The 27,925-nt window shown below is 35.0% G+C and overlaps 2 protein-coding genes across 2 annotated transcripts; both read right to left on the bottom strand.

The window, feature by feature from the left end:
* Positions 1 to 1,879: 1,879 nt before the first annotated feature.
* On the bottom strand, positions 1,880 to 16,189 carry LOC103847649. Its single transcript, XM_009124735.3, has 5 exons — positions 16,005 to 16,189; positions 15,841 to 15,920; positions 15,533 to 15,758; positions 14,128 to 15,450; positions 1,880 to 6,166 (listed from the first exon to the last, which is right to left on the bottom strand). Exons 1-4 carry the CDS (start codon positions 16,066 to 16,068, stop codon positions 15,338 to 15,340), a joined length of 483 nt encoding a protein of 160 aa, XP_009122983.1. The 5' UTR covers positions 16,069 to 16,189; the 3' UTR covers positions 1,880 to 6,166; positions 14,128 to 15,337.
* Positions 16,170 to 17,308, bottom strand: LOC103847650 (GTP-binding protein SAR1B-like). Its single transcript, XM_009124736.3, has 3 exons — positions 17,048 to 17,308; positions 16,838 to 16,969; positions 16,170 to 16,751 (listed from the first exon to the last, which is right to left on the bottom strand). Exons 1-3 carry the CDS (start codon positions 17,174 to 17,176, stop codon positions 16,425 to 16,427), a joined length of 588 nt encoding a protein of 195 aa, XP_009122984.1. The 5' UTR covers positions 17,177 to 17,308; the 3' UTR covers positions 16,170 to 16,424.
* Between the last annotated feature and the right edge of the window lie 10,617 nt (positions 17,309 to 27,925).

Raw genomic sequence — 27,925 nt, forward strand, 5'->3', positions numbered from 1 at the left:
TATCCCTAATTTATAACCCTCACATAAATTAATAAGATTGTAATCTTTCATTTTCAAAAAGAAAATCAAAAAAAAAAACATGTAATAGACTCATACTGACTCTGTAAACCAAACCGGATGCTCTGTATCCATGTGAACGACGAAAGACGATTGCTTTCTAGCACTGCGTACCAAACATGTAATCTTATTGTATTTCATTGAATTCAAAATTAATTACAAACATTATAGTAGGTTTTTTATATTATACATCTGCGAAGCAAAGTGGAAACTAGACACACCCAACATACTTGATAGAGTTATAATAGACTGTTTTCATAATTAAACCACTTTAAAAGCTGGAAACTCTATAAAGATAATTTATAACTGATACATATCTTATGGGCGGTTGATTTTACACTAAAAAAATTTTATATTAAAAAAATCTTTTTAATTTATAACAAAAAATAAAATTTATTTTATTTTAAAATAATAAATATATTATGTTCTTATTCTAAGTCCATATTGTGAATTTTATTAAATTTTGTTGGTTTGAGTTGAAATACCAATAACATTTGTTTTTGTTAGAGAACACAAAATTATTAAATTTAAAATTAACCAAAATGTAATGATTTATATTTTTCTAATTATATAGTTGAATAAAATCTAAAGTAATAATAAATAATATTTTTTCTAAGAGTATCAGATTTCAATATTATTACAATAACTAATTTTTCACGATAATAAATTAATACAACCACTTCCAAAAAGCTAAATCAACTGAAAATCAAATGTAATGTGATAAAATTGTAAAGGTTATATTTTAAAGTAATATATAAATAGATTCAATATTGTCATAAATAATAATTAGTATATAGTATGTAACAACAAATGATGTTTTATAATATATGTTTGCTTCAGTTTATATAAGAATTTCAGTTGATAATGAATTTTTGTTTAGTTTTTAGTGTTCTGATAATTATGTTTGGTAAATTATTTTATCATTTGTTGAACTTTTTTTATAAAAAAAATTATTTGATGCTATTCAAAATTATTTTTATAGATTAATAATGTTACAAATGAATAAAGTAATACATCTCTAGCAGAATTTTACTTCAGTTTCATATCCTATCATATTAAATAATTTACTTTGAATAGGTTAGAGTGAACCAAACGTAATTTAATCAAAATAACTTAAATGTATAGTAAACATTAATAATTTAGAAATTAAAAAGAATCAAACCGATGACAAAAAGAAAAGATGAACCAACTGCGTACAATTTTTTTTTTTGAAAATTGTTCTCTCTTCAAAGACTAAAACCAAAAGAAGTAACTAAATGCTTAATTTTTTTCAGTGTTGGCTGTTATGAATGAAAGTATATAATTCCTATCTAATCAAATATATCTTTAAAGTATATAATTCCTATCTAATCAAATATATCATTCTCAGTTTCCACATAGTAACAACGATAACATCCTGAAGCATATATAATTACATAATTAAATGGAACAAAACAATATGTTATGTAATTCTACCATCTTCTTGCTGCCCTTCTTGAATTGATTTGATCTTATCTTCATCCATCTTTACACCCTGTGAACCACAACAAAGTCTAAAATATTAATTGATCGTTGCAACATGTGCATTTCTTAAATTTAGCTTGTGATATAATAAGAAAAAAAGAATACTCAATAATTTGCAAGTGATAATAATAAAAAATCAGAAGTTGCATATCTTTTACTTTTATGATAACATGTATGATAACACTTATCTTTAACTTCTATGATAACAAGAGAAAATTATGCTTTAAAGATCCGGGCCAGTTTCAAATCATAAGTCCATCTCCCTTTATCTTAATAACTAGGAGTTTGCACGGATATTTTTTTTTGTTTTACAATTTTAATTATTTTTCTATTACAGTTTTATTTGAATATTTATATATATATATATATTTACATATATACATTAGAGTTTATCATAAAAAAAATTTAAACTATTTATATTAATTTTTTCTGTCCAGTAAATTATAAATGTTAGAACTTGTAGTTTGTAGTGTGTTTTTATTCCAAATTATAGGTTATATGAGTTAGAAATTAATTAAACCTAAGTTTTTATAATTTTTTTTTTTAATTTTCCATTAGTAAACTTTTTACGTAAAATAATTCTTATATTTTGTATTGATTTAGTTTTAACGAATTTAAAATCAATGAGTTTCCAATTTATTTATCATCTGTCTCAAAGAAACGTATAAACCAATGTATAAAGAGAAATTTGCCAAAAATGACTCAAAACTTAATTTGAAATGCAAAAGTATATCCTAAATAGAATCAAATGCAAACTAACCCAAAATATTAGTGAAACTACGACCAACCTTTTACGACCAAAAAAAAAATTATATGCACTTTACGAATATAACTCTGTGAAGTCTTCTATGTGGTTAGTAAAGTCTTCTCTGAGCAGACTATCCAGAATTTTTCTATAAGAAGACATCTTCGAAAGTGTTCACATGTATTATATCTTAAAAATAATTTATAAATTTTATAAAAACTGTTTTGATGGGAAAAAATTTAAATCATGTAATTATAAATATTTCTAAATGATGTAAAATTATATTTACTAAAATTGAATTTTTTTTTCAGCATAGATGAGTGAATGTAGATTGAGCCTTGATGGTCTTTGGTTTAAGGTTTGATACAATATGTTATAATATTAATGTATTTTAAGGTTAAAAATTGGAATCTTAACTGTTTGAAATTTTTTTTGACATATATGTTTTTAGTTTTGTGTATATTTAACACTTTATAAGTTGATTTTCAGACAATTTTCTCTAATAGCTCTTTTTTTTTATTTTTTTGTCACAAAAATAGCCATCAAAGAAGAAAATAACCAAAATAGCACTTTTTATTTTGAAAATTTTAATATTTATTTTTTAATTTTTTTTTTAAATTTGAAAACATGTCCCTAAAACCCCACCCTTAACTCTAAACCCTAAGTCTAGACTAGTTAACCCTAGACCCTTCAATAAAAATTTGTTTGGTCATTTTCTTCATTGAGAACTATTTTGTGAAGATAAACTAAAAATGGCTATCATAGAAAATTTTTCTTGATTTTAAGTTTCATGAATTTGTTTTGCTATTTTAATTAGTTGTTTGATTATAGGGTTGTAAAGACTTCTCAGGAAGTTCTCTAATATATAATGCACTTGAAGACTTCCTGGAAGACTTCACAACAAAGTGTATCTTCTCATGCTTAAATTTTGTTAGAATTTAGGTTTCGGCCTAATGATTAACTTAGAAATTTAGGTTTTTCACCTAAAGTGAAATCTTCTAGAAATCTTCAAGGAAGTCTTCCAAGGGAAGTATTCTCATTTATTAGATCTTAAAAATAATTTTTAAATTTTGTAAAATATATTTTTATAGGAAAAAAATCCAAATCATATAATTACTGAAATTTGTAAATGCTATAAATTTTGATTTACTAAAATTAAATTGTTGTCAACATAGGTGAATGAATGTAGATTGAGTCATGATACTCTTTGGTTTAAGGATAGGTAACATATGTTATAGTATTATTTGTATTTTTAGGGTTAGATTTTGGAATCTTAATTTAATAAAACAATTAAATTTGATTTATATGTGTTTAGTTTTTTGAATGTTAAATACTTTATAAATTGATTTTAAGTTTAATGAATTATTTTTTTCTATTTAGTTAGTTATTAGGATAAGAACTGTGCCATGTGCAAGGTGAAATATTTATTAAAGAACTTATATTTTAATATTGTAAAATGTGATGATTTCTGAATACATGTGTTCTTGTTGTCAAATATATTTGGTATTTATGTTTTTCTCAATATAAAATAACTAACTAACTATAAATATTTGGTACACATAGAAAAAGTATAGAAGCTAAAATAAAAAAATTAAAATGTTATATCCATTTACACTCCTATTTGTAAATGAAAGTTAAAAAAAATCGGTGGAAGCATTAACTTGGTGGAAAAGTTTCTTATTTATTAAAAAACCTGGTATAAAAATAATTAATTTAAACTTATCAAAAGAGTTTGATTCTAAAATTAATCACGAAAATTTGTTTCAGATTTTAGGTTTTTTTATTGTCGATAATAATACCAACATTTTACGATTGATTCTCCTTCTCCTCAATTGAAATTAAAAAGAATATTTAAGCGACCCCAATTATAGATAATCCGAAATAAGTAGTTGTTTTATAATTAAACATATTGTATTGACAAATTTAAGAATTATATATGATCACATTGTTCTTATATCTATACAATTTTTGATTGTTTATATAATCATATATATGTTGGACCGATAAATTTGGAATTTTCTTTTACTAACTTATCAGTAGATAAAATTTATATAGTTTTAATTTTGAATATACACTAATTTCATAATATCAGATTTTTTACGTTCTTTTTGACAACATAAGATGGAAAAATTAAATATTAAAAATACAATTACAAATTGGATTAAGCTTATAATTTGAAGTATAGTTTGGTTATGGACCAAATTAAGACAATATAAAAAATTTCACCCCATTTTTATTATACTTGAGGCCTAAATATAGAATGATGATATTATTATTTGTTTGCAAACGATACTTTGTACATGATGAAAGTTAGGTTAACGTGATACATATCTTTAACTAATACGAAAGGTCATTATTAATATTTTCCTAAACTACGAAAAACAATTAGGCAGGTGCCAAAGCTTTTTTTAATCTTCAATATAAATTTCATAATTTAAGTTCTAAAGAATTGTGTTGCAAGAAAAAATATTTGATATATAAGTTCATTCGGTAGTAACAAAAAAAAAACTTAATTTATGTATTATTTTTTATAAAAAAATTTGTAGGCTAGGAATGCCTGAGAACCGAACAATATTTTTTTTAATTAACAAAACAATTTTGAATAGTTGCGTCTCTTCGCTATTTTTTTTTATCAAAGTGTCTCTTTTCCATTAATAAAAAAAACACTTTAAAAAATCTTTATTTTACGATGTATAGCCAAATCATGCAATACTTAATATATAGCAAACTTTGATTTAAATTGTTGTCCAAATAATACGAATTAAAAGTATATCTTACACTTTAAAAAAGTTATTATGTTGAATCACAATATAAATCAACTTTGAGCCATTTAAAGAAAGTTTCATATAATGAGATCGTCGAGTATTAATTTAATGAAATCGCCGAGTATTAATTTTATCATATTATCTGATCTATTAAAACTGAAGTACATTTGGTATTTAACCCCAATTTCTCCTAAATAATTACAAGTCTATGCCACTGCATTTAAAACAAATGATTAATCTAAATACAACAATTATCTTCCCTGTGGATTTTGTAATTTTCCCAAACGTGATCCACTCCAAATCTAACTTTCTTAATTATCTTCCCTACAATCAAGCATAATTAATTTGAAATCCAAACGTGATTCTCTTTAAATCTATAGATTACGATTTTAAAATTTTGCTATTTATTATTCTAAAAAAAATTAATATTACATTTTTGTCGTCCAAAAATATGTACTCCATTTATAATATAATATATATGTATAATTAATAATTTCAACATTTTAAATATGTGGTATTAGTACAATATAAAATTAACAATGAAACTAATAAAACAAAATAATTAATAGATGAATGTATTACTAATCATTTATTTGTGTTAAAAAATTCACTCAACACAGTACAATCCAACAAAAATCTAATAAAGTTTGCCACAGTTTATACAAACAGTAATTACCAATGGTTTATAATGATTTTACAAGTTAAAACAAACATCCGCACGGACGTGCAGGTCAAGCTCTAGTATACATTTATGTTTGGATTAGTATAAGTTTTACCAGCAATTAAATTTTGGACTTGATATTTTTCAATTGATTCTTATGCCGCCACATAAACCTGATTGTCATCATAATTAAGTGATATCATTTTTTTTAACGCTGATTTATTAGGACATTACATTTTATGAGAAATATTATATAGACGATTCGACAACCGACAATACTACCTGCCTTATGAAGATCTACGCCTAACTGCATCATTTGAGCCGTTCTATGAAGATCCATCCCTGATAAGATCTACTTGCACCATGTTGAAGATTCCTTGTAAACTTTTCTTCTGTAGCCTGCATTAATAAATTGCTCTCTTTGGGACTTGAAACCTGGTGTGACAGCACAAATGCCAACGTTTACAATTTGATTTTTCCTTTTTAATATTTAGGATAATTAACATAAGTGTTTTCTAATTAGGATTTTGGTTTTCTATATAAGGCATAGCCTTGACATGTTTTTAATAATACAAATACTTTTACAATCTCCTAAATTCTCTAAATAACTTTCTGCGCAAGCAAGCGATTATTATCAAAGATCTCAGGTTCTTCGAGCTGATCCTTCTTCCTACGTGATCAACTCCTAGGTCTGTGAATCCCCTTCCTTCTAACCTGCAAGTAGGGTTACTAGTTTGGGACTTATACTCGGATATCCTATCTCGAATTCAAAACTATGTGCGAAATTGTCCGGTTTGCCAAAAAAATAAATACGATCACGCCGCAAAAACTGGACTCCTCCAGCCGCTTCCATTACCTACTGGTGTTTGGGAATCTATCAGCCTTGATTTTATAGAAGGATTACCATCATCATCTGGGAAACATTGCATCCTAGTTGTTGTCGATAGGTTGAGCAAGAATGCACACTTTCTCGCCTTGTCTCATCCGTATACAGCTATGGACGTCGCAAAGCTATATCTGGATCAAGTCTTTCGCCTACATGGAATGCCCAAAGACATTACAAGTGACCGCGATCCAACGTTTCTGAGCGAAGTGTGGACAGAGATGTTTCGTGTTCATGGTGTGGATTTAAACTTCTCTACTGCTTACCATCCTCAGTCTGATGGACAAACCGAAGTTACCAACAAAACTTTGGAAACATATCTTCGTTGCATGACATCTGATTCACCTTCAACATGGAGCGCCTGGTTACCATTGGCTGAATGGTGGTATAACACTACGTACCACACGGCAACACGCAGCTCACCTTTCGAAATCATCTATGGTCAGCCACCTCCAGTGCACTTACCCTACCTTCCTGGTGAGAGTACTTCCACCGCAGTGGACAGGTCTTTACAACGCCGCGAAGAGCTCATCGACATGATGAAGTTTCACCTTTTGTGCGCACAAAATAGGATGAAACAATACGCTGACTCTCATTGCTCGGACCGCGCATTTCAAATTGGCGATCATGTCACCTGAAACTCCAACCTTATAGGCAACATTCTCTCAAAGGTCGAAATTTGCCTCACAAGCTTTCCCCCAGATTCTACGGACCATATGAGATTCAAGATCGTGTTGGTTCCCTCGCCTATAAACTTCAGCTTCCTCCTGGTGCGGCTATACACAATGTCTTTCATGTCAGTCAGCTGAAGCTCTGCCCCAACCCTCCAACAACTCCATCGACCTTACCTCAGTACCTCAAAGACGTTGGCACTGCTAAAGAACCAGAAAAGATCCTCAAGAAGAAGATGGTCAATCGCAGAAACAGAGCTGTGACAAAGGTGTTGGTACAATGGAAAGGTTACTCCCCGGATCAGGCAACATGGGAATTCTACCAATACTTTGTCGCTAAACATCCTGATTTCAATACTTGAGGCCAAGTATTTTCTAAAGGAGGGAGTATTGTGACAGCACAAATGCCACCGTCTCTACTACACCGACTTTGACGGTTACAATTTGATTTTTCCTTTTTAATATTTAGGATAATTAACATAAGTGTTTTCTAATTAGGATTTTGGTTTTCTATATATGGCATAGCCTTGACATGTTTTTAATAATACAAATACTCTTACAATCTCCTAAACTCTCTAAATAACTTTCTGCGCAAGCAAGCGATTATTATCAAAGATCTCAAGTTCTTCGAGCTGATCCTTCTTCCTACGTGATCAACTCCTAGGTCTGTGAATCCCCTTCCTTCTAACCTGCAAGTAGGGTTACTAGTTTGGGACTTATACTCGAATATCCTATCTCGGATTCAAAACTATGTGCGAAATTGTCCGGTTTGCCAAAGAAATAAATACGATCTCGCCGCAAAACCTGGACTCCTCCAGCCGCTTCCAGTACCTACTGGTGTTTGGGAATCTATCAGCCTTGATTTTATAGAAGGATTACCACCATCATCTTGGAAACATTGCATCCTAGTTGTTGTCGATAGGTTGAGCAAGAATGCCCACTTTCTCGCCTTGTCTCATCCGTATACAGCTATGGACGTCGCAAAGCTATATCTGGATCAAGTCTTTTGCCTACATGGAATGCCCAAAGACATTACAAGTGACCACGATCCAACGTTTCTGAGCGAAGTGTGGAGAGAGATGTTTCGTGTTCATGGTGTGGATTTAAACTTCTCTACTGCTTACCATCCTCAGTCTGATGGACAAACCGAAGTTACCAACAAAACTTTGGAAACATATCTTCGTTGCATGACATCTGATTCACCTTCAACATGGAGCGCCTGGTTACCATTGGCGGAATGGTGGTATAACACTACGTACCACACGGCAACACGCAGCTCACCTTTCAAAATCATCTATGGTCAGCCACCTCCAGTGCACTTACCTTACCTTCCTGGTGAGAGTACTTCCACCGCAGTGGACAGGTCTTTACAACGCCGCGAAGAGCTCATCGACATGATGAAGTTTCACCTTTTGCGCGCACAAAATAGGATGAAACAATACGCTGACTCTCATCGCTCGGACCGCGCATTTCAAATTGGCGATCATGTCTACCTGAAACTCCAACCTTATAGGCAACATTCTCTCAAAGGTCGAAATTTGCCTCACAAGCTTTCCCCCAGATTCTACGGACCATATGAGATTCAAGATCGTGTTGGCTCCCTCGCCTATAAACTTCAGCTTCCTCCCGGTGCGGCTATACACAATGTCTTTCATGTCAGTCAGCTGAAGATCTGCCCCAACCCTCCAACAACTCCATCGACCTTACCTCAGTACCTCAAAGACGTTGGCACTGCTAAAGAACCAGAAAAGATCCTCGAGAAGAAGATGGTCAATCGCAGAAACAGAGCTGTGACAAAGGTGTTGGTACAATGGAAAGGTTACTCCCCGGATCAGGCAACATGGGAATTCTACCAAGACTTTGTCGCTAAACATCCTGATTTCAATACCTGACGCCAAGTATTTTCTGAAGGAGGGAGTATTGTGACAGCACAAATGCCACCGTCTCTACTATACCGACTTTGACGTTTGCAATTTGATTTTTCCTTTTTAATATTTAGGATAATTAACATAAGTGTTTTCTAATTAAGATTTTGGTTTTCTATATATGGCATAGCCTTGACATGTTTTTAATAATACAAATACTTTTACAATCTCCTAAACTCTCTAAATAACTTTCTGCGCAAGCAAGCGATTATTATCAAAGATCTCAGGTTCTTCGAGCTGATCCTTCTTCCTACGTGATCAACTCATAGGTCTGTGAATCCCCTTCCTTCTAACCTGCAAGTAGGGTTACTAGTTTGGGACTTATACTCGGATATCCTATCTCGGATTCAAAACTATGTGCGAAATTGTCCGGTTTACCAAAGAAATAAATACGATCTCGCCGCAAAACCTGGACTCCTCCAGCCGCTTCCAGTACCTACTGGTGTTTGGGAATCTATCAGCCTTGATTTTGTAGAAGGATTACCACCATCATCTGGGAAACATTGCATCCTAGTTGTTGTCGATAGGTTGAGCAAGAATGCCCACTTTCTCGCCTTGTCTCATCCGTATACAGCTATGGACGTCGCAAAGCTATATCTGGATCAAGTCTTTCGCCTACATGGAATGCCCAAAGACATTACAAGTGACCGCGATCCAACGTTTCTGAGCGAAGTGTGGAGAGAGATGTTTCGTGTTCATGGTGTGGATTTAAACTTCTCTACTGCTTACCATCCTCAGTCTGATGGACAAACCGAAGTTACTAACAAAACTTTGGAAACATATCTTCGTTGCATGACATCTGGTTCACCTTCAACATGGAGCGCCTGGTTACCATTGGCTGAATGGTGGTATAACACTACGTAACACGGCAACACGCAGCTCACCTTTCGAAATCATCTATGGTCACTTACCTTACATTCCTGGTGAGAGTACTTCCACCGCAGTGGACAGGTCATTACAACGCCGCGAAGAGCTCATCGACATGATGAAATTTCACCTTTTGCGCGCACAAAATAGGATGAAACAATACGCTGACTCTCATCGCTCGGACCGTGCATTTCAAATTGGCGATCATGTCTACCTGAAACTCCAACCTTATAGGCAACATTCTCTCAAAGGTCAAAATTTGCCTCACAAGCTTTCCCCCAGATTCTACGGACCATATGAGATTCAAGATCGTGTTGGCTCCCTCGCCTATAAACTTCAGCTTCCTCCTGGTGCGGCTATACACAATGTCTTTCATGTCAGTCAGCTGAAGCTCTGCCCCAACCCTCCAACAACTCCATCGACCTTACCTCAGTACCTCAAAGACGTTAGCACTGCTAAAGAACCAGAAAAGGTCCTCGAGAAGAAGATGGTCATTCGCAGAAACAGAGCTGTGACAAAGGTGTTGGTACAATGGAAAGGTTACTCCCCGGATCAGGCAACATGGAAATTCTACCAAGACTTTGTCGCTAAACATCCTGATTTCAATACTTGAGGCCAAGTATTTTCTGAAGGAGGGAGTATTGTGACAGCACAAATGCCACTGTCTCTACTACACCGACTTTGACGTTTACAATTTGATTTTTCCTTTTTAATATTTAGGATAATTAACATAAGTGTTTTCTAATTAGGATTTTAGTTTCTATATAAGGCATAGCCTTGACATGTTTTTAATAATACGAATACCTTTACAATCTCCTAAACTCTCTAAATAACTTTCTGCGCAAGCAAGCGATTATTATCAAAGATCTCAGGTTCTTCGAGCTGATCCTTCTTCCTACGTGATCAACTCCTAGGTCTGTGAATCCCCTTCCTTCTAACCTGCAAGTAGCGTTACTAGTTTGGGACTTATACTCGGATATCCTATCTCGGATTCAAAACTATGTGCGAAATTGTCCGGTTTGCCAAAGAAATAAATACGATCTCGCCGCAAAACCTGGACTCCTCCAGCCGCTTCAAGTACCTACTGGTGTTTGGGAATCTATCAGCCTTGATTTTATAGAAGGATTACCACCATCATCTGGGAAACATTGCATCCTAGTTGTTGTCGATAGGTTGAGCAAGAATGCCCACTTTCTCGCCTTGTCTCATCCGTATACAGCTATGGACGTCGCAAAGCTATATCTGGATCAAGTCTTTCGCCTACATGGAATGCCCAAAGACATTACAAGTGACCGCGATCCAACGTTTCTGAGCGAAGTGTGGAGAGAGATGTTTCGTGTTCATGGTGTGGATTTAAACTTCTCTACTGCTTACCATCCTCAGTCTGATGGACAAACCGAAGTTACCAACAAAACTTTGGAAACATATCTTCGTTGCATGACATCTGATTCACCTTCAACATGGAGCGCCTAGTTACCATTGGCTGAATGGTGGTATAACACTACGTACCACACGGCAACACGCAGCTCACCTTTCGAAATCATCTATGGTCAGCCACCTCCAGTGCACTTACCTTACCTTCCTCGTGAGAGTACTTCCACCGCAGTGGACAGGTCTTTACAATGCCGCGAAGAGCTCATCGACATGATGAAGTTTCACCTTTTGCGCGCACAAAATAGGATGAAACAATACGCTGACTCTCATCGCTCGGTCCGCGCATTTCAAATTAGTGATCATGTCTACCTGAAACTCCAACCTTATAGGCAACATTCTCTCAAAGGTCGAAATTTGCCTCACAAGCTTTCCCCCAGATTCTATGGACTATATGAGATTCAAGATCGTGTTGGCTCCCTCGCCTATAAACTTCAGCTTCCTCCCGGTGCGGCTATACACAATGTCTTTCATGTCAGTCAGCTGAAGCTCTGCCCCAACCCTCCAACAACTCCATCGACCTTACCTCAGTACCTCAAAGACGTTAGCACTGCTAAAGAACCAGAAAAGATCCTCGAGAAGAAGATGGTCATTCGCAGAAACAGAGCTGTGACAAAGGTGTTGGTACAATGGAAAGGTTACTCCCCGGATCAGGCAACATGGAAATTCTACCAAGACTTTGTCGCTAAACATCCTGATTTCAATACTTGAGGCCAAGTATTTTCTGAAGGAGGGAATATTGTGACAGCAAAAATGCCACCGTCTCTACTACACCGACTTTGACGTTTACAATTTGATTTTTCCTTTTTAATATTTAGGATAATTAACATAAGTGTTTTCTAATTAGGATTTTAGTTTTCTATATAAGGCATAGCCTTGACATGTTTTTAATAATACGAATACCTTTACAATCTCCTAAACTCTCTAAATAACTTTCTGCGCAAGCAAGCGATTATTATCAAAGATCTCAGGTTCTTCGAGCTGATCCTTCTTCCTACGTGATCAACTCCTAGGTCTGTGAATCCCCTTCCTTCTAACCTGCAAGTAGCGTTACTAGTTTGGGACTTATACTCGGATATCCTATCTCGGATTCAAAACTATGTGCGAAATTGTCCGGTTTGTCAAAGAAATAAATACGATCTCGCCGCAAAACCTGGACTCCTCCAGCCGCTTCAAGTACCTACTGGTGTTTGGGAATCTATCAGCCTTGATTTTATAGAAGGATTACCACCATCATCTGGGAAACATTGCATCCTAGTTGTTGTCGATAGGTTGAGCAAGAATGCCCACTTTCTTGCCTTGTCTCATCCGTATACAGCTATGGACGTCGCAAAGCTATATCTGGATCAAGTCTTTCGCCTACATGGAATGCCCAAAGACATTACAAGTGACCGCGATCCAACGTTTCTGAGCGAAGTGTGGAGAGAGATGTTTCGTGTTCATGGTGTGGATTTAAACTTCTCTACTGCTTACCATCCTCAGTCTGATGGACAAACCGAAGTTACCAACAAAACTTTGGAAACATATCTTCGTTGCATGACATCTGATTCACCTTCAACATGGAGCGCCTAGTTACCATTGGCTGAATGGTGGTATAACACTACGTACCACACGGCAACACGCAGCTCACCTTTCGAAATCATCTATGGTCAGCCACCTCCAGTGCACTTACCTTACCTTCCTGGTGAGAGTACTTCCACCGCAGTGGACAGGTCTTTACAATGCCGCGAAGAGCTCATCGACATGATGAAGTTTCACCTTTTGCGCGCACAAAATAGGATGAAACAATACGCTGACTCTCATCGCTCGGACCGCGCATTTCAAATTGGTGATCATGTCTACCTGAAACTCCAACCTTATAGGCAACATTCTCTCAAAGGTCGAAATTTGCCTCACAAGCTTTCCCCCAGATTCTACGGACTATATGAGATTCAAGATCGTGTTGGCTCCCTCGCCTATAAACTTCAGCTTCCTCCCGGTGCGGCTATACACAATGTCTTTCATGTCAGTCAGCTGAAGCTCTGCCCCAACCCTCCAACAACTCCATCGACCTTACCTCAGTACCTCAAAGACGTTGGCACTGCTAAAGAACCAGAAAAGATCCTCGAGAAGAAGATGGTCAATCGCAGAAACAGAGCTGTGACAAAGGTGTTGGTACAATGGAAAGGTTACTCCCCGGATCAGGCAACATGGGAATTCTACCAAGACTTTGTCGCTAAACATCCTGATTTCAATACTTGAGGCCAAGTATTTTCTGAAGGAGGGAGTATTGTGACAGCACAAATGCCACCGTCTCTACTACACCGACTTTGACGTTTACAATTTGATTTTTTCTTTTTAATATTTAGGATAATTAACATAAGTGTTTTCTAATTAGGATTTTAGTTTTCTATATAAGGCATATCCTTGACATGTTTTTAATAATACGAATACTTTTACAATCTCCTAAACTTTCTAAATAAGTTTCTGCGCAAGCAAGCGATTATTATCAAAGATCTCAGGTTCTTCGAGCTGATCCTTCTTCCTACGTGATCAACTCCTAGGTCTGTGAATCCCCTTCTTTCTAACCTACAAGTAGGGTTACTAGTTTGGGACTTATACTCGGATATCCTATATCACCTGGATTTCTTGTAATCTGCAAGAAATTGCATAGTTTGGGGTTCGAACCCCAAACATGGGTGTAGAAGTCTTTAAACCTTAACCAATAATGATTTAATTATAATTAAAAATATGTCATTGGTTTTCACTTTGTAATCTTTACACAACACAATCTCTCGAAGCTTCTATTGTTGATGCGTTGACGCCATAGAACTTGGGTGTCGCCAAGGTTGGGACGGTAAAGGAGAAAAAACTAGAGGAACAGAAATGGTCGTCTGGGTTTTCTTGTTCTCATATGAAGCTAATGTGGAGAAGAGACGTTACGTGGACTTTGTGGAAAGATAATTATAAAAAAATTATATATAATAAATAGTTGTTGGGAAAAGATAAACTCTGCACAAGTTTATAATTATCTTGGATTAATAATCAACAAAACTCTTTTAACAAAATAAAAAATTCTATAAATATCATCAAAACTCTTTTCAAGTTAAGGAAATAGTTTAATTTAGAAAATCATCAATACTCTTTGTTAATCATAAACCAATAACAGCCCCTTAGTAGAATTTAGGTTTCTGCATAATCATTAGTGTATAAATTTATTTTCGCCTATCAGAATGTTTGAATTTGAGTTCACCGTCTCCTTGTCTCGACTCTTCAAAATCTTATTCATCAAATGAGAGCTGATCCCGAACCTTCTTGAATTGGATGTCGAATCTTGAACCAAAGCTCTCAATTGCATGTTCGTCTGGTGTTGAGCTATGGTATGGCTCTGGAGATATTCTAGACATTCTGCAACGTCAGTGGCTGATTCTGATGAAAACCACCAGCTGATTGCGATCCTTTTTGCATGTCGACTTTGTCTTCTCTTCTCGTACAAGCCCTCATGGCATATTAGTTTCAAGCCTCTTATTTGAAATATGAATTTGAAGATAACTTGAAAAGAGTGTGTTTTGTTAGAGGATGAAATGTGATGTGCAGGTCTCTCACATGGTTAACCCGATGAAGTTGAAAACACAAAAGTGACATTCAACGCTAACCTCAGCTCCGACATTTAACAAGCCATAAAACAAATGAGAAAAGTGTAAATCTTTGCCGCAGACTCTAAAATCAAAAAGGTAACAATGAATCCATGTTTTTCCTATGTAGACAAACAATGATAGTCCAATGAGATGGAGTATCATTTACATACATACAAGCTCTTGTATAGTCTAATGAATAACAAAAGTATGCTTTACAGGATCAACGGTGCCAAACCGAGAACTAGTCCAATGAAAAAACCAGGCAGCTTCTTCTCTGCTTTGCCAAAAAAGAGTCCTTGAGCATAGTTTCCCACATTGAAGTTTCCTGTATATCAAAGTAGAGAACAAGTTGATGTCACTGGGTTGTGTAAGGATGAAAAGTTGAAAGGGTGTATAATGGTGAAAACCTCTAGTGAAAGAGTTGCTGCAGCCACCACGAAGAGTGTTCCTGATATCTCTCGGTGTAGCACGATTGTAAAACACGAAATCAGACATGACGTTGTTAATGCATTCAAGCACGAGTTCCGTCTCTGCGGCACAAGGGCCGTTGCAGAACCTGTCTGTTTCCTCTGGTGGAACCTTGAATTCACCTCCTTGGTTTAGTCTGAACGCCTCATTGCACCCTCTATAGAGCTGCAAATATGGAGACAAGTAACAATTCTTGTCAAACAAAGTTGTCTTTTCTTTTATGGTGGTCTTTATCGATCATACTTACGAGGTTATTGTTGAAACAGAACGCTGCTCTCTGAACCAAAATCCCTGCTCCCCCGATGACACCACCACCTTGCGCACAAACTGCATCAACAATCACAAAAGAATGAAAATCTTAAAATACACTTGATAAGTGAACAAAATGAATCTAAGACTAATATGATGCACCTGAATGTCTCTGAGTAAGAAAGAGCAACACTGCATAGCTTAACCAAAGTCTTATTGTATCCATGGCGAATATAGAGAGATTTTGATAGTTTGGGGAGGTCTTGTTTAGGTTGATTAGTGCACACAATATATAAAGTGAAAGTACATACAAAAAGGTTGGTGGTCTAACATGGGAATAATGCTTCAATAAAAACGCAAGCTGTTGACAAAAATGTGGACATAGACACTGAACAAGTTTGGAAATGCAAGTCACCAAACTTATATTAAAAACAAGAAAACTACAAAAACCCCCAAAAAGGAGAAAGAGTGCTATGACATCATCATAGACGAATCTTTTATCTCAAGAAAAGACAGATGTTCATCATGGGTTTGGTTTGATTATATGAGAAAGACAAGGCATGATGGTGAAGGTGATGTCTTTTAGTTGATGTACTGAGAGAGCCATTTGAATCCCTCGCCGTAGCCCATTTTGCGGACAATGCTGCACATGAAGACTTCGAGGGGGCGAACACCAGAATCTCCTCCAGCTGTCGTCACTTTGCCCTTACCGGTGGTGAAGTTGGTGAGACCCAAGTGATACCTAAGCTCGTCTTCGGAGGCTGCGTAAGGGATATCAATCTTGTTTCCGAGAATCAGAAACGGGACGGTTGCAAGGGCTTCATCCGAGAGAAGAGCGTCTAGCTCTCTTTTTGACTCTGAAAATCTCTCCTTGTCATAAGCATCCACGAGGTAGACAACTGCATCAACCTTTAGACCGAACAAAGAAAAGAGTTTATATTAGCATATAAAAAAAAGAGGAGCAATCTGACGACAATACAATCTTTCTAAGCAACCTTGGCATAGTAATCTTTCCAAACTCTTCGAGCAATCTGATGGCCACCTAAATCAAAAGCCTTGAACTTGATTTTGCCAATGCTAAGTTCCTCAGAGGTTGGATGTTGTGTCGGCTGGTGCTGAACTAATCTCTGTCATTACCAAATCTCAGATTCAATCTTCCAGAAAAAAAAAAGAAAAAAAGGAATGGAATAATAGAAAAGACAAACCTCGTCTTTGAGCATGTGAAGTAGCGTGGTTTTTCCAGCATTGTCGAGGCCGAGAAACAAGATCTTCGCCTCTTTCTGCCATAACCCTAACGATGCTAAGATTCCGTAGAACCAATCGAACAAAAACATTGTCTCCTTCTCCTTCCTCCTAGCTGATCTTCGCCTCTTTCGTGTAGATTCCTCCTAAATATGACCCAAAAAAATAAGAAAATTCGGAAACAGATCTCTTGAGCCGGTCATCGAACTGGCATGATGACATGGCGTGTTTTGAGTGGATGCCTATATTTTTTTACATCAATCTGCTGTTCTATAACCAAATTTAATGTGCTCCGGAAACCGAACAACCGATGCATTACATGTCCTTATAAAAAGATCTTGCTATCTTAACTACAGAATCAGACAATATATTAATATATACAATCGAGAAATCAATGACTCTTCAGTTTCATCAGCTCCTTTAACTCCATGAAAAAGTTAGGCCATGCTCATGGTTCTTGAATCATTAATAGATCTTTGCAATTGATACCAAAAGTCTGACACGTCGATAGCTAGAGCATGCACTCCATCGTCCATGAGAGGACCTCGAGCTCTGAGAGAAGGAGTGAAATTCTTCGCCGCTGGTTTCGTGCTCCCAATAGCTGTGTTATTTCCATAGAATTCATCCATGTCCATTCATAACCGCTGAAGAGTGCATCATGTATCCATGATCCATCTATCATACATCTCTCAGCATTTGCTACATGTTCAGGATTTTTTATAACTTCTAGTTCTTTTTGTTTGTCATTTGCGTCAAACCAAGCATGGTATTCTGGCTCAGCATGTCTGACAGTTTCCAATGGATCTCTGTCTATCTTTCTGAATAATTATGTTTTTCTCGGTTTCCAAATGTACCATATAATCCAAGGGTATTAGTATTTATTCAATTCAGGGTCTTCTATATCGTTCTTTTGCCAAAAAAAAAAAATATATGTTTGTATAGTGGCTTGCACTGGGGAACCTCTCTAGTGGAGTTGGTGTTGATGCATGTGCCTATGTTTGTAGAGCTGGGGACATTCAAAGATAGCATGGTTTATAGTTTTCGTCCTCTGCTCCACATCAAGGGCAATGGTTGTCGCATCGTGGATCACATATGACAATGTGTTAGGTTGCTTTTCACTGCTCATTGTACAAAAATTGTTTGCCAAATAAAGTGTTTTAGCTTTGGTGAAGCTTATAGTTACCAAGCAAAGGCTTGGAGTTTAGTAATACTCGGCTTCACCTAAGAGTCGACCATCTCCCTGTTGAGAACGTTTCTGTCCACCAAGTATCATAACTTAACAGTGTACATGTCATTTTTAATATAGCTCCAACAATACCCATCCCGATGATAGCCTTGGCTTATGGCCAAAGATTGAATAAATGGGATATCCTCGGGACTGACATAGTTTTTAAGCATCTCTGAGTCCCATCTTTTGGGGTTCCCTATTATTAGATCTCGTATTGATATCATTAGGTGGATCAACGGTGCTATTGGTCTAGCTGGTCTTGCTGGTATAGTTGGTTACCAAAGGTCTTCCCAAACTCTAATCTCATTCCCACAATGTACCTTTTGTCTTATTCCCAACAATATTAATGGTTTTGATGCCATTATACTCGTCCATATGAGGGCCTACCTGCTTTGTTTAGTGCAAGGACGTACTATATCTGAAGTATTTTCCTCTTAAAACTCTAGCCACTAAGGAATCTGGGAATTGTACTAATCGCCATAATTGTTTGTCTAGTAAGGAAATATTGAATTCATGGATCATCTTGAATCATATCCCTCCCTCTTCTCTTGATTTGAATAGTTTTCCCCATTTTACCCAATGTATTTCTATTTTAGGTAGATTTGACCTCCACTACATATGTGCAATGGCACTAGCTAAATTTTCACATGTCTTTAGCGATAGTTGCACAATCGATATTACGTAAGTAGGTAGAGCCAATAGGATAGACTTTATCAGCACTTCATTTTTCCCCTTTGTTACCTATCGGCATGTCCATCCATTAACCTGATTTTGCAACCTTTCCTTCAGGAAAGCAAACAACTTCATTTTTGATCCACTAATGTCTTCAGGGATACCAAGATAAGTCTCCATTCCCCCCTCATTTGTTATTCCCGTTGATGTTTTGACAGCCTTCTTCACATTTCCAAGTATCTTCTTTTACTAAAGAGTAAGGATGATTTCTCATAGTTAATGCATTGTCTAGAAGCTTTCCGATAAGTCTTAAGAACTTTCACGATTTCATCACATTCACGAGGCTTCGCATTACAGAAGAACAATCTATCATCAGCGAAGAGAAGGTGTGATACCAGAGGGCTAGCGCGTGAGACGCGCATCCCCGTTATCTTACATTGATTCTCTGCGTGATTGAAAAGGCTAACGAGTGCTTCCGTACATAAAATAAATATGAACAGAGACAAATGATCTCTTTGACGCAATCTTCTTTGTGGGGCTATGTTTCCTCTATATTGGCCGTTGAACATGACATGATAATTCACCGGCGTGTCGCACCGTATTATCCATTCAATCCATAAGGTTGAAAATCACATTTTAGTCATTACCACACTGATAAAGTCCCATTGTAGCCGATCATAGGCTTTACTCTTGTATGTCTTTATTGTAATCCTCATATTTCTCTAAAGTCAATCCATAAATTTAATTACGCGAAGAATTATATTTTCAAAAATAAATACTGTACATAAACCGTAAAAAAAAGACCTACATAATAAACAATTGGGATTTAGTTAAAGAAAACTAGAGTTTATCCCGCACATAGTGCGGATATATTTTTATTTTATAAATATTTAATTTTGATATTATTATATAAATTTAAATATACAATTTATATCTTAGTGTTATGTATTTTATAACTTTTTAATTTTATTGTTTAAGTTCCTTATTACTTTATTAATATAGGAGTTTGTTTTGTACATTTTATCTTTTTTATTACGTTTTTGAGTTTTCATAATTTGAAATAATCAAATAAAAAATATTTTTCAACATATGATTTTTGAAAATATATAGCTGTAGAAATAATTTTTTAACATATGTTAATAACTTCATTTGTATAAAACAAATCTGACATGATTAACAAATTTGAACCCGTTTTAGTGGTAGATGATAATTTATTTAAATGAAAGCATTATATTACTTAATTACGAAATTAATTAATGAAATATTTAAGAAAGATTATTTAAAAATTTAATAGGATTTTGTTAGATTTTTCTCAACAGATTTTGTTATAACTGAAAATAAAATTCAAATCTATAGTTAAAATTAGTTTATTATTAATGTTCCTATTAATTATTATGTCAAATTATGTGATTAATGAAATGGTCTTAATAGACTTCTAAATAGTAGATAAAAATGGTACTTCTCTTTTAATAGAGATGACTAGTAAAACACTCGACGAGTAAGGAGTTAACTTAATATTTTTATTTAGTTTAATAACTTAATTTTAAATAAAAACTAACATTAACATCTAAATTTATTAGTGTTCTGCTTTATATTAAATAATAAGTTATTTAAGTGATTCTTTTAGGTGTCAATCACACCGAGAGTTTAAGAATTTTTTTTTATAATTTGTGTTTTAGGGATTTTCAATTTTTATCTATTTTAATGAGTAAAAAGATCAATTCAGGAACCAATTTGTATCAGTATCCAAACGATCCAAATAGATTGCATATAATCTTAAATAATTCATAACAATTATTACATGATTTATAGAAAGTATATATAATTCTTCATAAATTCATTTTAGCAATCAAGTAATTATAAACTATATAAAATATTTTGAAAAATGATTTATAGAATTGATATAGTAGTTTTATATTCATATATAATTGCTATGTTATTCATGTTTTGTATTATTTTTTTGTATATGAATATGTTGAGAATAGAGATGATGTAAACTGAAAAGATTTTGTGTGATAATTATATTGTTGTAACTTTTAAACTTATTAAAGAAATAAAACTTTAGCTATAAATTATTTAAAAATCAAAGATTTCAATATTATATATCTTCGAAACTTAAGTAATTTGAATCATGAATGTTATATATAACTAAATATATAACTAAATAAAAAATATTCAAAATAGTCTTATTTTTCTTTTTCAAAGTCAATAAAATAATTAAATTGAATAAATATATAAAATATATTATTAGAAAATAATTTAAAAAAAATCATATTAATTTTTGTTTTAAAAAATATTTTCATTATTTATAATAAATATATTTTTACAAAACATTTAATTTCGTGAAATTGAGGGTATCCATCTCACTACAAGAAAACATATTTTTTACGAGGGCAATATTCGTTGTAAATTTGTCGTAGACGGGGTGTTACGACAAATTAACCTCAAAAGACGTTTCGTCGTAAAACGTCTGTCGTAACGAAGGTTTCGTCGTAAACGACTTGTTACGTTTACGATGAAATATATTCCTCGTAAAGCGCAGGGCATCTTTTCGTCGTAAACGAGACATAAGATTTCATGGTAAACTCCACGTAACGGTTTCGATGTAAAGCAGACTTAAATACTTTCGTTGTAAAGAACACGTAAACGTCTTGATGTAAAACCCTCGTAGATCTTTCGACGTTAATCACTCGTAAACATTTACGTGGAGTTTACATCGATTCTTATTAATATATAATAAATTTAAATATTTTTTTAACCTCAAATATAAATTTGAATTTATTTAAAATTCAGAATTTAAAATAATATTAATTTTAAAACAAAATATGAAAATGAAAAACATATTTTTAAAAAGCATTTAAAAGTCATACAATAATATTTAAATTCATAATACAAACCGAAATATAAAAAAAACTACATATCATCGAAGTAGTCGGTGGGGTTGCTCGGCTGTTGACGGGTTGGATCGGACTCTTGGGGATCTCGTACTGGCAACCCAAGAGCGGCTCGTCTCTCACTCAACATTCTCTGCATAACCGGGTTTCCCACGGCCATCACGTCTAGCAAATCCTCAAGAGAGTCTAAACGAACCTGCTGGCTATCCATTCGAGCTTTCATCTGAGAAGTCTCTTCATCCCGTCTCGAAGTGTATGACGAAGTTGCCCTTGCAACTTCGATAACAGAGCCTATACCGACTATCCGTCCCTTCTTTTTAGGAGCCACCTATAAAATTAAAACATATATTTAATATAGTTAATTATGTTAAAATATTAAAAATAATGTAAACAAAAATTTTAAGTTGTACCTCTTCGAAGATTCTGTCGTCGTCTTCGGTGGACAATGTGACGGGTAATCCATCAGGAGACTCTTGGGTTAGTTGCGTCTCCTGTTCTTCAATCTGAGAAGCCACTGCTTGGAAGAGTTTCTCAGATGCATGATCCACAAAAACTCCATCGGATGTGGCGTGAGTCATCTTGAATAGGTCAGACAGAGATGGTAAGACTCTTGTCTTCTCGAACTACAAAAAAAAATTAAATTAAATATTAAAAATTAGATTAATTGAAAATTTTAAAATAAATATTTAAAACAAAACTTACAGCTTCTAGACGGATTCCTGCATGAGGTTTTGTCTGGTTCTATGAAGCATGGGCAAATGACCATCTTTATCTTTCGTTCTTCGAGAAGCCGAGCACGAATTGGCCTTTTTGATCGAAGAGGGGTGTTCCCAATAGGCGATGAGGCCATCCCACACATCCTTCGTGAGCTCAGTGGGCTTTCCCTCATACCCGTAGATCTCCCACTTGTCCTTCCAATCGGAGACTGTGTTGCAGAGGCGGATCTTTGCCTTTGCAACGAATTCTGCCTTCACCCTCTCGGTGATTCCCAAAGACCAATGCCACTTTTGCTGAAACACAAAAATTTTGAAGAAATTATAATTAATAATTAATATTTAAAAAATATATATATATTTAAAAGTGAAAATAAGTGTGGGCACTATGTTTATCCTCTTCACATGACCACCATACTTCTTTCGTTTTACCACCAAACCGTCCAATTTCGCAGAAAATGTCAGGAACACCATCAATTGGATATGATGGTTGTATATTGCAAAAGTAATCAAATTAATAACATTTCATAACATATGTATATATATTTTAAATTTATAATTACCTGCAAGTGTTTCATGGACATTTCTGGAAGGAGCTCGGCAAAAGCAAATGGAAGCAATCGTTGCATAAACACATGACAATCATGACTCTTCATTCCGGAGAACTTTTGACCTCGTTCAACACATCTTGACAGATTTGAAACATAACCATCAGAAAACTTAACTTCTGATGCAACCCAGTCAAACAAGGTTGTTTTGGCTTCTGATGACAACCAGAAGATGGGAACATGAACATTTTCATTGCTTTTGATATGTAACTCACTTCTTGAGCAAATATCAGGTAAGTCCATCCTTGATTTTTTGTTATCTTTTGTCTTCCCAGAAAAGTTAAGTAATGTATTCATGATGTTCTCAAAAAGTTCTTCTCAATATGCATGACATCCAGATTGTGGCGTAAGAGAAGATCCTTCCAATAGGGTAGCTTCCAAAATATACTCTTCTTATGCTAATTGTGAGAGACACCATACCCATCATGCATATTTCCAGGAACATGCCAATTTCCTCCAACCTTAACTGTTTCCTGAGCTCCGTAATAATCAATGTCCGCTTGGATCTGCTGGCCGGTGAGATATGGAAGAGGACTGTCTCTGACCATTTTTTTGTGCCGAAACAATGTCTTATTTCTTCTGTATGGATGGGCAAGTGGAAGCAAGCGACGATGACAATCAAACCAACAACTCTTCCTACCATTCTTCAGTTGAAAAGCATCCGTCGATCCAAGACAATATGGAAAATATAATCTTCCATATGTTGTCCAGCCAGACAACATCCCATAAGCAGGGAAATCACTTATCGTCCACAGCAGAACTGCTCGCATCGTAAAATTGATTTTCAAGGAACAATCGTACGTCTTCACCCCTTCTGACCACGATTGCTTTATCTCTTCTATCAACGGTTGAAGAAAAACATCAAGAGACCGTTTTGGATGCTTCGCTCCAGGGATTAATATGGTCAAAAATATAAAACAAATTTCCATGCACTTATCCGGCGGTAAATTGTACGGCGTAAGAATGACTGGCCACAAAGAATATTGTCTACTAGACATTCCAAATGGACTAAATCCATCGGTGAATAACCCAAGATAGACATTCCGAATATTTGTAGCAAAATCTGCGTGTACCTTGTTGAAATGTTTCCACGCTCTTGCGTCTGATGGATGTGTAACCTCACCATCTCTCTGGACATGTTCAGCATGCCACCTCATCGACGCAGCAGTCCTCCCAGATTGATATAATCTTTTTAATCTGTCTGTAATTGGTAGGTATCACATCCTTTGGTACGGTACCCTATTCCTCCCACGGCCTTGCGGTTTGAATCGTGGTTTTTTGCAGAATCGACACTCTTCTAACTTGTCATCTTCCTTCCAGTAGATCATGCAGTTTTCGATGCAAACATCAATCATCTCCGAAGGTAACCCAAGACTATAAACCAATTTCTGAATCTCATAATAAGATTCAGCAGACACGTTGTCTTCTGGCAAATACTCTTTAAACAACTCCGCCCATGCATCCATGCAATTCTCTGGTAAATTATGATCCGTTTTAATTTTCATCATTTTAGCTGCTAGAGACAATTTAGAGAGACCTTCTTTACAACCAGTGTAGATTGATTGATTTGCAGCATCTAGCATTTTATAAAACCTTTTTGCATCCAAATTAGGTTTTTCTACATTTCCAGTTCCATCAGCTATTGTTGTAGTTGTTTCTAAAAATGCATCACTAATCATATCTTGAACCCTATTATGATCTACCATCTGCTCCTCTTGATGATAATTATATTCATTATGCACATAATTCGGTTCTTCATTATGATGAGCATCCTCAAAATTATTATTACTACTACTAGCTTCATTTCTCCCCATAACGCTCTCCATGTTGATACCAAATGTAGTATTGTGGTATAAATCCTCTGTTTACTAAATGATTACATACAGTTTTACTACGTGCAAATTTTGAATTCTTGCATTTTCGACAGGGGCAGAACATCTTACCGCTTTCCTGGGTGATCGGTGTACAGCCCACCTGGTGCATGAATGCCCGTTCAGAAATGCGTTCGTCACCCTCTCATCGGAATCTTTGTGCAAATACATTCAACTCCGTAACTCGTAAATACTACCGCCACCAGCCATTTTTTTTTTAGATTTTTTTTGAAAATTTTTTTTTGCTGATTTTTTTTCCGTTTGTGTGTTGTGAGGAAGAGAGTTGTGGGAAATGACATATATATAGAGAAATTTTCGAGTTGGGTAGTTGAAATACAACAACGATTTTACAAGGAATGTTTTACATAGATTTTACATGGTTTTAACATAATATTTACAATGACTTTACAACGAATTTAGGTAAGTTAAAGCACATTGAATACACGTTTTCACCTAAATATAACGGTAACATGATTCGTTGTAATGTCGATGTAACGTTTACGATTATTTTTGCTTTCCACGTACTTTCGTCGTAAAGTTCCATGGAGTTTACGACGAATTTTGGTCTCGTTGTAATTGCGTTGTAAAAACCTTGCAAATTTACGAGGAAATATTTTCGTCGTAAATCTTTGTTGTTACTGAAACGTTTTTTTGTAGTGTCTAGTTGTAATAATTTAAATAATATAGCAATCAAATATAAACCCCGTTTCAGAATTTATTTCACTGCTTAACATGCCCAGTTACAATTGAGTCGACCATGGCTTCTGATATACACCCCTCGAGTGACAGTGCGTACTGCTTTCTACCAATATATTTTGGGGGGCTTATTGTATTAGGGGTTTCATCAAATTTTAGTTTTTCTTCAAATCCTCCCTTATTGGATATGGTACTTCTAAAAGTTCTAAAAAATCCATGGTTATTGGAAATAAGATTTGTAAAAATCCCATCAAAACTCCCCTTATTGAAAAATATGGATTTGATCAATAATTTATATCAAAGATTATTTTGGATTATTAGAAAAATTGATTTACACTACAAATTCAATAGAAAAGAATACCACCTAAAGAGATGGAATTTAGAAAATAAAACACACACACTCGATTAGGGCTTATTGCTAACATGAGAAAAGAGTAGAGTAGAAGATAAGATAACCTCGTATAGCTCGCAGCTTGCAAATCAACATTAGAATTTCTGGCCTTGATATTTATCTCGACTGCTTCCTTATTATCCTCTACACATTTGAAATCAATTGAGGCCAAAACTCACAACCCTTAACGAATCAGTCACGTTCAATTCATTACTCACGTAAGAGATCGAAACAGAAATACCAGTGGAGTCCGAAGCATGTGTGACCGGAGTATCTTTTACCGCGGCGGAAGCGGAGAAGGCCCTGCCTGACAAGTAAAGGCTTATGTCAGTGAACATGGCGGGAAGAAAGACTTGGGGCTCGGAGAGTGTTGAGGAAGAGGAAAGAGGTGAATGTGGAGAAGGTCAGAGGAACCTTGGAGAATCTCAAAGTGTGGAAGCTCTGGCTTCTTCAAGGTTGTTATCCTTTGATAAGTGCATGTGTATGTAGGAATTGGTTCATGTTCAGAGAACTTAAGACATTCGTTGATTTATTTGGGTCCATGTTTCCAAGGAGAATGTTGGTTACACTAATAATTTAAACCTTTTGTATTGAATGTGTCAATAATTCAGCTGGAAAAATGTCATTAGCTAAATGGTTAAGCAATAAACTCAATTACAGTTCTGTATCACATTTCTCCAGCTCCAACGATATACATGACGCTTTAAAGGCAGTGCTTGTCGCTGAGAAAACAATAAAACCTGAGAAAATATGACTCAAGAACCATACAAGAGCTTCATTGTTTCCAATTAACTGAACCATAAGTCTTAAAAAAGATGATCTTCTAGTGGGAGCATAGGGAGAGAGAGCACATAATAGTTTCACCTTCCCACGCATCTAAAAGCAAAGGCCAAGACGTCAAAACCAGATGACTAGATATGCAATACATTTGCAAAATATATAACAGATTTGAATACTTATCTGATGAGCTGCTATTCGAGAGTATATGTCTGCAATATCATACAGTTGTTATTTAGTGGGAATGAGCTTGCCTGCTGTTATATCTTATCACCACAACTCCACAAGAGCGAGGTAAAAAAAACTCGATGTAGTTGTTGGAAGAATCTGTGGAAATGAGATAATATTGACCAAGATTTAGATCTTTCATAAGAAGCTAAAGTATTAACATGGCTGAGCAACCAATTCTCCATTGCGTCAATCCAAAGAATGCATCAAAATGGTTTGAAAAACTGGTCACTAGATAGGTACACTTAAGGTTCTGATATCATCAACTGAAGGAAGATTTATACAAAGGACAATCTTGCAAAGGAACACAGTAGTTGTATACTGCTTCTTCTCTTTCACAACTCACAAGTAATCATTGAAGCTAATTTAACAGAACCAATTCATTACCACCTTATCCTATCTGTCAAAAGCCTGATGCAACAAAACAGCATATGGATTTTTAAACGATGAGAAGCTGGTGAGAAGCTATTGTAGCAGCATATTGAATTTTTTTTTTTTTGTTAAAATTGTATCAAATCCCCCATCAAAACTCTATCAAATCCCCCATCAAAATCTCCATCAAGTCTCTAAAACCCACCAAATCCCACCAGATCTAAAACCCTCAGAATTTTATGAAATCCCTAATACAATAAGCTTTGAGTTTTTGATCTAAGCTCCCCTCACATCAGCAAATATTTTTCAAAATTGGTTTTTGAATGGAAAATAGCCTCAAGATTGGGCCTTACGATAATCAAACAAACACGCGACATACCAGAAAATATCT

The sequence above is a fragment of the Brassica rapa genome, chromosome A01 (genome assembly GCF_000309985.2).
Source record: "Brassica rapa cultivar Chiifu-401-42 chromosome A01, CAAS_Brap_v3.01, whole genome shotgun sequence".
Lineage (NCBI taxonomy): Eukaryota > Viridiplantae > Streptophyta > Magnoliopsida > Brassicales > Brassicaceae > Brassica > Brassica rapa.